This window comes from Apium graveolens, chromosome 2 (genome assembly GCF_009905375.1).
Source record: "Apium graveolens cultivar Ventura chromosome 2, ASM990537v1, whole genome shotgun sequence".
Taxonomy (NCBI): domain Eukaryota; kingdom Viridiplantae; phylum Streptophyta; class Magnoliopsida; order Apiales; family Apiaceae; genus Apium; species Apium graveolens.
Genome location: NC_133648.1, coordinates 6,703,734 through 6,716,077, shown reverse-complemented (window position 1 = coordinate 6,716,077; position 12,344 = coordinate 6,703,734). Strand labels below are relative to the sequence as shown.

General features: G+C 33.0%; 1 protein-coding gene across 1 annotated transcript; it reads left to right on the top strand.

The window, feature by feature from the left end:
• Positions 1 to 10,864: 10,864 nt before the first annotated feature.
• LOC141706825 (transcription factor MYB73-like) lies at positions 10,865 to 11,969 on the top strand. Its single transcript, XM_074509675.1, has one exon. The coding sequence runs from the start codon at positions 10,941 to 10,943 to the stop codon at positions 11,652 to 11,654; it is 714 nt and encodes a 237-aa protein (XP_074365776.1). The 5' UTR covers positions 10,865 to 10,940; the 3' UTR covers positions 11,655 to 11,969.
• Positions 11,970 to 12,344: the final 375 nt, after the last annotated feature.

The following is a 12,344-nucleotide window of genomic DNA, read 5'->3' as shown; positions in this document are numbered from 1 at the left end:
CATTGGAAAACAATTATACGATTGATAATATTAACATAATCAAAATCAGGGTTCACAAGCTGTAAGCTAATCAATATCACAATCAACTCTTTTTAAAGCAATCAAAGCCATTTCAATTTCAAAGAATCAATTACTGAATAGGAAATTCAATTCCTCTTTAAATAATTATGGAACCCTTGATTGGACTACTTTAACTTTTCAATTCATAATAATACGGGTGATCAGCCCGTACCGACCTCCAACCGGTCTTTAAGGTACCTATGGCATAATTTCAGCCTTAAACTGGACTAGCCCCGCTAGCCTCTTATATGACTGGACTAGTCCCACTAGTCTCTTACGTCTCAAATCCAATCCATCAAGAATTCGTTTGGAAAAGAAAGTTTTACTAAATTCATTTAATCATTACCGAGAATATGAAATCATTCAGACTCTTTCAAGTCGAAACTCATTCTTAAATTTAATTTCAAGAATTCAAAGATAGAGAAATGAATCGAGGATAAGCAAAGTTCAATTATATGGATCTTTATCAAATGATCACAAGGTACACAAGTTAGGGAATCATAGCAGTTTCAGGGATCATTATGAATAAAATTATAAAGGAATGAAGGATTATTACACAAGGGGTTCGAAAAGGTTCTTATAGAGTTTACAAGAATTCAAGGTATTATCAGGTGATCAGGATAAGAAAAGGTTACCAAAGGGTTTGAACAATAATCTTAATAATAATAAGCTCACAAGGACAATAACAGGGTATCTCAAGAATCAATAATAGGGGTACATCACTATAAAAGTTCAATACTCTACATGGCATGAACAATATCCTCTCTATAACATTTTACACCAGTAAGTAGAGTTACTTGCCTGAATTCGTTTTCCTGTTTCACAAAGGTTGAACTACTGCCACCTAGTATATTTTTCCCTTTCCTAGCCCGAATGCCTTCACGCTCTGAATCTACAATCGACAATTAAACCCTAATTAGATTCTCACTCGACGTTCCCAAAACGCTTAACAATTTCCCCTAATCATAATACCCTAAGAGTATATATATACTCAATTATAAACACATAACACGTTTATACCATAACTCAATACTCTAACCAAATAGACTTTGAATCAGACATTACGATGCAAATACGTCATATAACATTTAGTCCTTATATTTCAAACTCTATACTTGAGTTATCATATCAATCATATTTCTTATCACAATACGATTTAATCCTTCCTTTTCATCATTTAATTCGAATCAAAACACACACATAAATCACATAACCTTTAGAAATTACACATGCATTCACTTAGTATAAAATCAATCACCTTCATACCTATTTCCATTCGTCTATAATCACAAAACACAATCCAAGAATCAAACATTAACATGCAAGTATCAAAATTGCATAAAAACATGAGATCAAGTCACCACTTATTCATTTAAATCATCTTTTAACCTAAACGCTTACCTGTAAAATTCAACCTTGACAGGCACTTACTAGAACCAAATCGAAATCACATCTATAGATCATTTAAACACATAAATCGACTTGAATCCCTTAAGATCAAACAAGAACACCCGAAATTTCCAATAATCAAGACATGCATGCAACCATTTAAGTAATTGATCTACCAATCACTCTAATTATCCAATAATTTTTAAGGTTACACATCAACGAGTCATTTCATTACTAAAATCTATTTGTCCTTTAAAAATATCAAGAATCCATTCGGGTTTTTAAGAAATCATCACATGCAAACATTGTTCCAAATCCTTGAATCACTATTTATTCTAATTTCTCAGTATTATCCTAGAATAAACATTCACAACCATTTAAATCAACAAAATCAAATTAATCTTCTCAAAATCAAGATCCATTCGGCTTTTTAAAGAAACAACACATGCAAACATCGAAAATAAGTTTTATGATTAGTAGAGTTCAGTTTACACATCATGACTCACCACTGGTTCGCCGGAGTTCATCACCGGTGGCGGTGGTTTCACGGTGGTGCCCCCATTTGGGGGTTTCCAACCTTGAACCTCCGATTTCTTACCAAAAATTACATCAACAAACACATGCAAGACATAATCATCACAAAATCACATCATCTCGAGTTTATAAAGCAAGAACTCGGCAAAATCGAACCCAAACACACGCATACTCGCATGCAAGTACAAATACACACATGCAAGTGAATCGAAGCTCATATATGGAACAAGGATGAAGTTTCATGGAGGATTTCAAAGAAATAAAGAGGGAAAGAGAGTTTATACCGAGAGATAGGTAGAGAGAGAGAGCTTCGAGAGTGAGAGAGAAAAAGAGAGAAAAATGAGAGAATGTGAGAGCTAAGAGAATGAGGCCGGGTGAAGAGAATAAAAGGGGGAGGGAAGGGAGTTTATATATTAGCTTGGAAGGGTAGTATGGTCATTGTACCATACTTTTAAATTTTCTTTTTCTCGTTTCTCTTATTTTCAATCTAAAAATGAATTTATTCAAGAAATAACTCTCTCAGAAAAGATGAGAATGAAACGAATAAAAATTTTAGAGCATAGATCTCGAAATTAGCTTTCCAACCATATGTTCAGAATAATTTTTGAGCGAACGGTTGATTTAATATGGATTTTACAAGATTATGCTGAAAATAGCATTTTAACTCCGTAAAATCATTTTAAAAAGCAACGATCACGAAATAAATTCGTCTATCATTTTTAGAAAGTCTCTAGGACTATTTTGAAGATGACAAAACAAATTTCACACCTTGACCATTCTCGAATAATTTTATAAAAACATTTAAAGGTTCAATAAACCTTATTTTAAATCAAATAAATACCTTGAAATCATTTAAAATCATCCAGATCACGTAATCATGCATACAGAAAAGCAAACACATATATTCACACATCACAACTCATACTTGATCACAAAATTTCCCCTTTTTATTATCATTCTCCTTTTTCGCGAATCGGGTCACGTTCCGCTTGACGGCCCGACGCTCAGCGTTTCAATTACGCTTCACAATCAATTATTTTTACTAACTGACACATCAGTAGAACATAATTCTCACTTAAATATTCCATTTCACATATCAACACATATTTCACATTTAAATACTTTAATCCCTTTTTAAAACGGGTTTCGTTCTACCTGACGGCCCGATAACACAGCTTAACCCCTTTGCTGACTCTTTAAATTGGAACGTATCTATCTAAACTCCCAGATACTAATATACAACAAAGACAATTAACCAACAAAATCATTTAATCACATAATTTATAATCACACCACAAAAATCATATTTATTCACTTAATTACGTCGCGAAATTCCCAGTCGTTACACTAGGTCCCTCGGCTGCTCTAATAAGCCTCTCCATTCCAATATCAACTTCTTGATTTTTTCTCTTGTCAGCAGCTTGGACAGTTTGAGTAGGTGATCTTAATAGACTAGCCTCTATCTCCCCCTTACCCTTGTTGGCAGGCATGAGAAGGGGAGTAGGAATTTCAGGCCTCACAGCTTCTGGAAGTGCAGGCAGAGGTATGTTAAGCTTGCCCATGATAGCTCCCAAAGCCACAGCAGTTTGCATTTGTAAGTGCTTGTAGGAGTCTACCAAGGTTTGAATATCAGTATGTTGACTCTGCACCAATGAGGTGAGAGCATGCACTTGTGCTGTGAGTGATTCATTGGAATACTGCAAGTTTGAGACTTGTTGTTGAAGAGACTGAATTTGAAGGTTTGTAGATGTTGAGCCAGGTTGATGAGAGCTTGTAGATATTGATGAGCCAAAAGTTGCTTCCACGACGTGTTTGATACCATCCATAAACAATGCAGAAGGCTCATATCTGTTTTGGTGAAGTTGGTCCAGCTTGATAATTGTGTCATTTGAATTGGTGATTTGTTGTTGGACCACTTCATGAAGAGCAATGAAGGATTGTCTCATATTTTTGACATCTTTTTCCACAGAAGTCAGATCAACCCTTGCCATTTGATCAGCAAAATGTTTAAACTTGGAGGTGATCTTGACTTGAAATGGTATGATCTCATCCATTTTCTCCTTCACCAGCTTCCTTATCTTTTCTTCATGACCAGTCATCTTTATTTCTAGAGCTTTACCAAAGAGATGAAAAGTCTTGAGCCGAGCTTTGTAAACTTCAGTGACTGCATCATAAACATCATGTAGAGTCAAGGCCTTTGCATTGCTTCCAAGAATAGTGACATATTTATCCCTAAACCTAGCCAAGACTTGATCCATCTCCAAAACAAAATCTCTGGATAGCCATGCATCTACATTCCCATCTTGTTGTGCATCATTTACAAATTTCTCCTTCTATATTTCAACCTATTGGCTTATCGAGATCTCTAATCACTCTACAATTATTTTGACTTATCGAAGTCTTTGAGTTCTCTATAAGAGAATTTGGCTTGTCGAGATCTCTCATCTTCATGTCTTCACTTTGGCTTATCGATAACTCTGAGTTCTCTAATGACAAGTTGACTTATCGATAACTCTGAGTTCTCTAGTGACAAATTGCCTTATCGATAACTCTGAGTTCTCTAGTGACAAATTGGCTTATCGATAACTCAGAGTTCTCTAATGAAGAAATAACTTGTCAATATCTCCATTCTTCATGTCTTCAAATTGGCTTGTCGATATCTCCGAGTTCTCTAGTAGTTTTTCATGACTTGTAGATAAGTCATTCTAGAGTTCTCGAATGGCTTCTCTATAACACTTAATCTGTGACTTGTAGAGAACTTGACTTTGAATATTTTTCCCAAAACAGATTTATTCAACTCCAAACTTCTTCATAATTCTTCCGAGGCATGATCTTCTTATTTTTTTGTCCAGATATAATTATTCGGCTTGATACTGTTTACAGAAAAAGACTCTAGTCTGCCCTTGAACAGTTTTACAGACTTAAGTGGTACAATCCAAAATGCAAACTTAGATTACAATACAACTTACTTAGGATTGTCAATTTGACTTAGTCTTGTAATTGTACATGCATGTCTTGCACAAAGAGTTCCGAGTCTGAACTATTCAGTCCCTTAAAAATTCGGAGACAAAGATGGCAATTTTGAATGATAGGCGGAAGGCACAAACTAGCCGAAACACAGTAAATTTTTTTGAAATACGTTAAGGCATAAAAGGGGGCAGTTTCATAATAACTTCATATCGTCTAGAGATAAACATATTTTTTAAACTAGCTATGGCGAACGAACACCTATCTAGGGGCCACCCAAGATGATAGATTCTTCGTTCGTTCCTCTTTAAAAAAATTTCTCCCTCACGAAACACTTACCTAGCGGACACCCGAAGAAGATAAGTCATTCGTCTTAACAATACTCCTTCTTTCGGAGGAAACATTACGCATAACATTACCTCTAGAAAGGGGGTGAACAAACACCTATATAGGGGCTACCCAAAGAAGATAGTTTATTCGTTCCCCCACTCTTTTCTAAGATTTTGATATTGGACGAAATACCTATTTAGGGGCTACCCGAAGCTAATAGGTCCTTCGTCTTTGTATCGCCTATAATTAGCAGTAAGTCTTTAAGACACAAGACCCATCCTTTGGAAAAGGGGCAAATAAAGCTAAACATCATTTCTGAACGATGTCCATAGTCCCTCAAATATTTGGGGCGAAGATGGATGCTAAAACCTCAAAAATTGTTGAGGAGTAACAGTTGGAGGATTAATAACTGAGATTTGGATAAATACACAGACACAATCATCCACACGAATATACACACAATTATACATATAATTTTGATACAATCACAACACTTGTACGTTCCATCTTACTCATGAAAGACCGATTACTGATTCTCACACCAGAGGTGAATCGAGAGACAAACCCTCACATTATTCTCCTTGCATGTCCGATCGAAAAATGTTCTTGCAGAAATAGACATCCGAAGGGCATTCATACATTTGGTCGTAACACATAAATTTATTAATATTATAAGAGCACTTAATTTTTTTTAACGGAAAAATTTATATACATAAAATTTTGATAAAACTTACCACTACGAATTTTTATTTGTTTATGTAGGTCCCTAAATAAATCTGCCAAAAAACATTAGGGCCCATTTGATAACAAGTGAATGAGTAAATTTTAACTGAACGAGTGAGTTTGTGTTGTTCAAATTATTTGTTTAGCCACATTAATTAATTAGCTTCTGAATGACTGAAAAATTAGCTGAACGTGTGGGCTAAAATTTTCTATCTGAACTATTCATGAAGTGCGTGCGTGCTAGTATTGTGGTCCTGTCAAAAAGTTTGTTCATGTTCTTTATATTAATTACTTTTTTATTTAATAAACTTCTCTTTTAATTTATGTTAACATTCCTCGTATTATGTAATTGTGGTTGTAAAAAAACATAAAAATGTATATTTATCTAATTATCACATTTCTAATATCATATATAACGAAAATAATTGTCTTTTATCATAATTAATTTAATTACAACTATTAAATATTTTATAATTTTAAATTTTTAATATTGTATTGGGTTATTAAATATAAATAAAATATTTGTACATACTGAATAAATGATTTATTTAGGAGTATTAATAGATATTTAAATTTAGATATTATTTTATTATTATTATTTTTTATAAAAATATTTTTTCAGAATTTTTGATTCAAATTTATCAAATGACTCAAACCAAACATTCAGAGATTTGATTTATTCAGAAATTTTAACCATTCAAAAAATACTATTCAAATTTATCAGATGAGCCCTTAGTCTATATTTTTCAGGCCGCATGAGTAACGACGAGAATCAAATGATATCGATCTTTGCATATCCCCAAAACAAACTGAATATAAATTGGTTGGCCCACGGTACACAGTGCAACCGACAGCAAGCAATAACCACCGTCCTTGTATCGCCCTCGTGTGGAATGAAAGAGCCTCGTTATTTCGCTTTTTTCTAAGTCGGTGAATTTGCCAGCTTGTGAAAGTTGAAAAAAATAGTGACTTTTTGGTCAAGTGATCTTTGACTAAAGTTATTATGGTAGTATTTGAATTCTGGTAGTATTTGAATTCTTGGCTCAACGAATTCGGACATTTAAAACTTGGACATTTACGATTAGTACGGGTACATTTTTTAAAATACGGATTGGGGTCATTATTTTTTGTGAATTGAAATTTTGACAATTAAATCACATTAGTTTTTGAATAAGGTGACTTAAAGTTTACACGTGAATATTTGTTTTAATTCTCGGATGAGCGAAAATGGAAATCAAAACTTTTTTTTTATGTTATGCCACAACCTTTAAACAACATAGGATAAATTCTTACCAGACGGGCTATTCAATCGCGTTCATCCCATTATTCTTTAATGCTAAATACATACAAAATATGTAAATTTAAGTCAATATTTTTAATATTTAAGAGAAATCAAACTTTATAGTTTAATTCAATCTAGTAGTAATTGTGCTAGTCAGCCAACTTGAAGTTAGAAAGTGAAAGTTGGATCTAAAACTTTTGATTTGGATAAAGTTAGAGCAAACCTTTTATTTCAAGAGTAATAATTTAAGTGACTTGCGGTAAAAAGGGATGGGCGAGGGACACGCGTAACAACGTTGTAGGCTGTTAGAGGCGTTATAGTCAACAGTGATTCAAACTCGAAACTCGTGAACTAAGTTGTCCAGGCTGTTTGTGGGTCCGGTCAACTAGGAAGCAGTTGAACAAGAAACACTTTAATTAGCGAATATATTCCGACCAAGGACATGCACCGGGGCCAAGGACCTCGAACAAGTTAGGAGTTATTGTGATGGTAATTAATTTAGAATATCGCCTCTATTTTTTAATATATGAAATTTAATTTTTTAACACACATATTTACGAAGGTTGATCAAATGATTAGAATTATTATTTTTAAATTTTTTTTTTGAATAAAAATATGAGAACAAAACTTTTATTTATAAAAAGATTTTTTCGAAAAAAATTATTTTAACTATATGGTCAAACCTCCTAAATATGTGTGTCAGTAAATCAAACGTCATATAATAAAAAGACGGAGAAAGTACCTTTTTCATTTCAAAATATATGTTTATTTTTAAAAAGTTTCACATAATATAAAAAGTGAAGGTTGATTAAAAATTTATCTTATTTATATTAAACAAATATAAAATATAAAATATGATTTAACTTTAAAATATAAATTCCTAAGATTTTTTTATCATGTGTCCATAAACACACAATAAATGCGTAAATTTATAACTTTGAACTATTTTTATTTGTGTAGTTTTTATTCATGTAATAGGTCAACCACTATTAAAAAGAAGAAATCAATCACAATGAATTAAAGTTACGTGTTTTCGCACTTATTGTGTGTTATTAAGTAAATAATAGAAAATTTAAAATTAAAAATACGTGAAATAGAGTTGTGCGGGTGCTAGACAAATAATAATCATCAAATTAACTGTTTGAAAATATCTTATGAACTGTGATAGTTAAAGTCCTACAATAATAAAAAAAATTAAAAATATCTATAATGATTCGACCTTCTGAGATGAGTGATAATCGAATTCAAAATCCGATAGACAAAGAATAATTTTTTAATTAATTGAGGTAGCTAGGGTTCGAGCAATTACATTAGCTATTGTAGTTGTAGCTGCTTAAATGCACTCCTTGGTTTGGAGTACTGTATGTATAAAGGCATATTGAGAAGATTTAAAAAAAAAGTCTGATCCTTAAATTAGTTAAAGTGGCATTTTTGGCTATTTGGTAGCGGCGTTATAGATTCTCTGTACGAAGACATAACTACAGTAAAGAAGTACGGAGGAATATCAGAAATAACTTCTTTCAGGCCACCTGAAAAAAACCCTGGTTCAATGAACTTAATGTGATCAATTCACTGTCTGATATTTTTTCCTTAACAATTTCTTGCTTCTGTCTCTTTGCCAAATATCTCCTGACACACTGAATCCGAAACTGATATATCAAAATAATACTATTAAATATGATATTGTTCTTGATATACACCAAAATAAAATACTAAAAAATCGTTAAAAATAACACTTACGGGTGTCCTTGTTGGTTTACAATATGACTTTAGGAACTTACCATTCCAAAATCATAAGTTCGAATCCACTATAAGACACAAAAGTAAGTGGATTGCCATACTCGGTGGATACGAGTGTGCTAATAGTCCTCCGGATTAGTTGAGGTGCGCGAAAACTGTTCGGATACCAAATTAACAAAAAAATTAGTTACAGGGAGATAACTATTCCCTTTACTAATAATAATAAGACACGCGTTATGTGAGTGCAAATCAAAACTTGACATGTGTTAGTCTTGTCATTTAATATAAATTTAGTAATAATTTTTTGGATAACTCGCAATACTCAGAACTCGTAGATTTATGAGAAAAGGTCATTTTTTATGTCCTCAAATAATCTCATTTTGATTGTATTTTGAAAATGAAATTTTTTTTTGCAAGTAACTAATTCCAGTTCTTAAAATCAGTGTTCTAAAAAGCGCAAATCGGTCCTAAGCGGCTGGAGGACCTTCTAGCGCTTAAGCGGTTAAGCGGGCGCTTAAGCGGAATTTTAAGCAGGTCTATAAGCGGATAAATATTATTTATTTAAAATTATATATATAATAATAATATGCGTAATACTAAAATAATGAAAATAAGTAAAGTATCAAGAATAAAAACAGAATTTTTTCTTAAAAACTTATATATTTTATTTTTTAAATCAAGATCATTGTTTTATTAAAATAAATATTAATATTTAAAATTAAAAATTTGGCAAGTTAAAATCGGTTTGACCGCTTAATGACCGTTTAATCCCCGTTTAATCCGCTTAATAACCGCTTAATCCGTTTATAAGGCCGCTTAATCTTTAAAAACGCTTAATTATCCGATTAGTATAAAATCGAAGCGCTTAATGGTCCGATTTCGCTTAAACGGCCGCTTAGGCGGCTGCTTAGGCGGCCGCTTAATGCGCTTTTCAGAACACTGCTTAAAATACCTCCAAGTTAAGAACAACTCTTAAATTCTTTCATTTTAAATGTTTTCTCGGAGAAAAAAACGAATTCAGTATGCAAAAGTGCAGTGCATTTGTAATCACAATTTTACATTTCTGGTACTAATTAAGTCGTTGAGATGTTACAAATTTGATTTAAATCAAGCGTATTCAATGTAATTGGTTCATCTGTTTCAGCTTTTATAACATCCGTTATTCATCATTATAATTTGGTTGCTTAATTTCAGTTTCTCTTAAATGTGAAACGCTCCTCTAATTAATTAATCCTACTAATTTTAACTTACTCGAATTCCAATCTTAATATTATAAAAAAAGTCCGTACGCAGGGATTATGAAATTAGGATCTCCGTCCCAAAATACAAGTCTCTTAAATTTTTTAAACACATTTTAAGATATGTAAAATTTATAGCTCCGAATATTTTTTTGTAAAATTTCTTTTCTTTAATTAAAATTTAATATGTATACTTTTATTCAGAGAGAAAAAAATGAATTTTTTTTACGAAGATATCCTTTTTATTCACGTTAAAATATACATAAAAAACTAAAGAGACTTAAATTTTGAGACAAAATACAATATAATTCAGAATTAGTCGAGTTACGTCTAAAACGCGGTTAAAAAAACAAGTACGGGACAATGAGAAAGATTTGCTCACAGAAAAAAATAATTTGCATAGGATATGGTGCGCATCTAAACAAATACTTGAACATAAAACCCCTACCAACTTTACAAAAGGTAATTTCCAAGAACCAAACTCAGTGTATTTTTCTCATTTTATTGGCCCCCTTCTACTTTAACGCCCCAAGTGCATGCACCAATGCACTTAATTATGTGTTAAAACACACACCACTACTCGGTATCTATATATACACCTCTCACAAACTCAAACAACACTCCTCTTCACTTGACTCCTCTCTCTCTCTCAACAAATCTCTCTCTCTCTCTCTCTAATGGAGCCCTTCAACTTATCTTTATCAACAAATACTTCATCTGATTCATCATCATCAGACTCTTCATTAAACGGAACCAAAACTCCCAGAGATGTGAACAAGCCCGAGAAGATTAAAGGCCCATGGAGTGCTGAGGAGGATCGGATCCTGACCCGACTTGTTGAGCGTTTCGGAGCTAGGAACTGGTCACTTATAAGTAAATACATTAAAGGCCGGTCAGGAAAATCTTGCCGTTTAAGGTGGTGTAATCAGTTAAGCCCTGATGTTCAACACCGTCCATTTTCACAAGCCGAAGATGAGACTATTTTAGCGGCCCATAATAAGTATGGGAATAGATGGGCCACTATAGCCCGTTTACTCCCGGGCCGGACCGACAATGCGGTTAAAAATCACTGGAACTCTACTTTAAAAAGACGTCAGCTCGACTCGGTTCGAATTCGGTTTAATGAAAACGAAACAACAAATGTACAAATGGGAAACGGAGATTATTCAAAATGCGGTCCATCAGGATCCATAGACATAAATATGTGCCCGGACGAGTTCGATCCCATGACGGCGCTAACTTTAGCGCCACCGGGGATGGGAAGTGGCGGGTCGGGCCGGGGAGACGAGAATGGGCCGGAAGTGTTTTGGGATGTCATGAGAAATGTAATTGCGAGGGAGGTTAGAGATTATGTAACGACGTCGTTTCAGGATGGTTCTGGTTATAGATAAGATGTGTTGAAATTGAATATTATTCGTTGTGGGTTAATTATGGTACAATGTAAAAAGTACATAAAAAGCCAAAGGGCTGTTGAAAGTGAAGACTTTGTGGAGCGGTTTAATCACATTCTTCACGTGGATAAATATAAAATATATTATCCCCTTTCTTTTTCATTGAAAAAACAATGTGCAAATGAGCTCATGCAGTGTTGTTATTGTATTATTGTGCAGTGTTCCCATGTAGCAGAACTGCAGAAGCGTGATGACAGGAAAAAATTAAGTTTCCATTTAAGTTGATTATTATGAAATTTATGCGGTTTTATATTAGCTTTCCGATTTAGATTTGATTGGTAAAAGAAACGAATAGCGAGAATTTGAATACATTTGATTTGTAACTCATCTAGGAAAATACTTTGAAATAAAACTACAATTTATCAAAACATGCACAATGCATTGGATGGTTAATTCTATATGTTTTGTTGCGTACGTTATAGAAATCGGACAGTTTTTGAAAAAATGACAATTTTGATCAAAAGTATTCGACTGATTGTTAAATCACTGATAAGTTTTCGATAAATTACTAAGAATTAATATTTTATAATATTTATAAAAACTAACCAGAACATCGTTGCACTTGCTCTTATAATTTTATATAATAACTTTAATTGAAAAAAGGTTAAAAAGTCATTAATAGCAACTAAC

Coding starts and splice junctions, on each gene's coding strand:
- LOC141706825 (XM_074509675.1), top strand. CDS start 10,941: ATGGAGCCCTTCAACTTATCTTTATCAACAAATACTTCATCTGATTCA.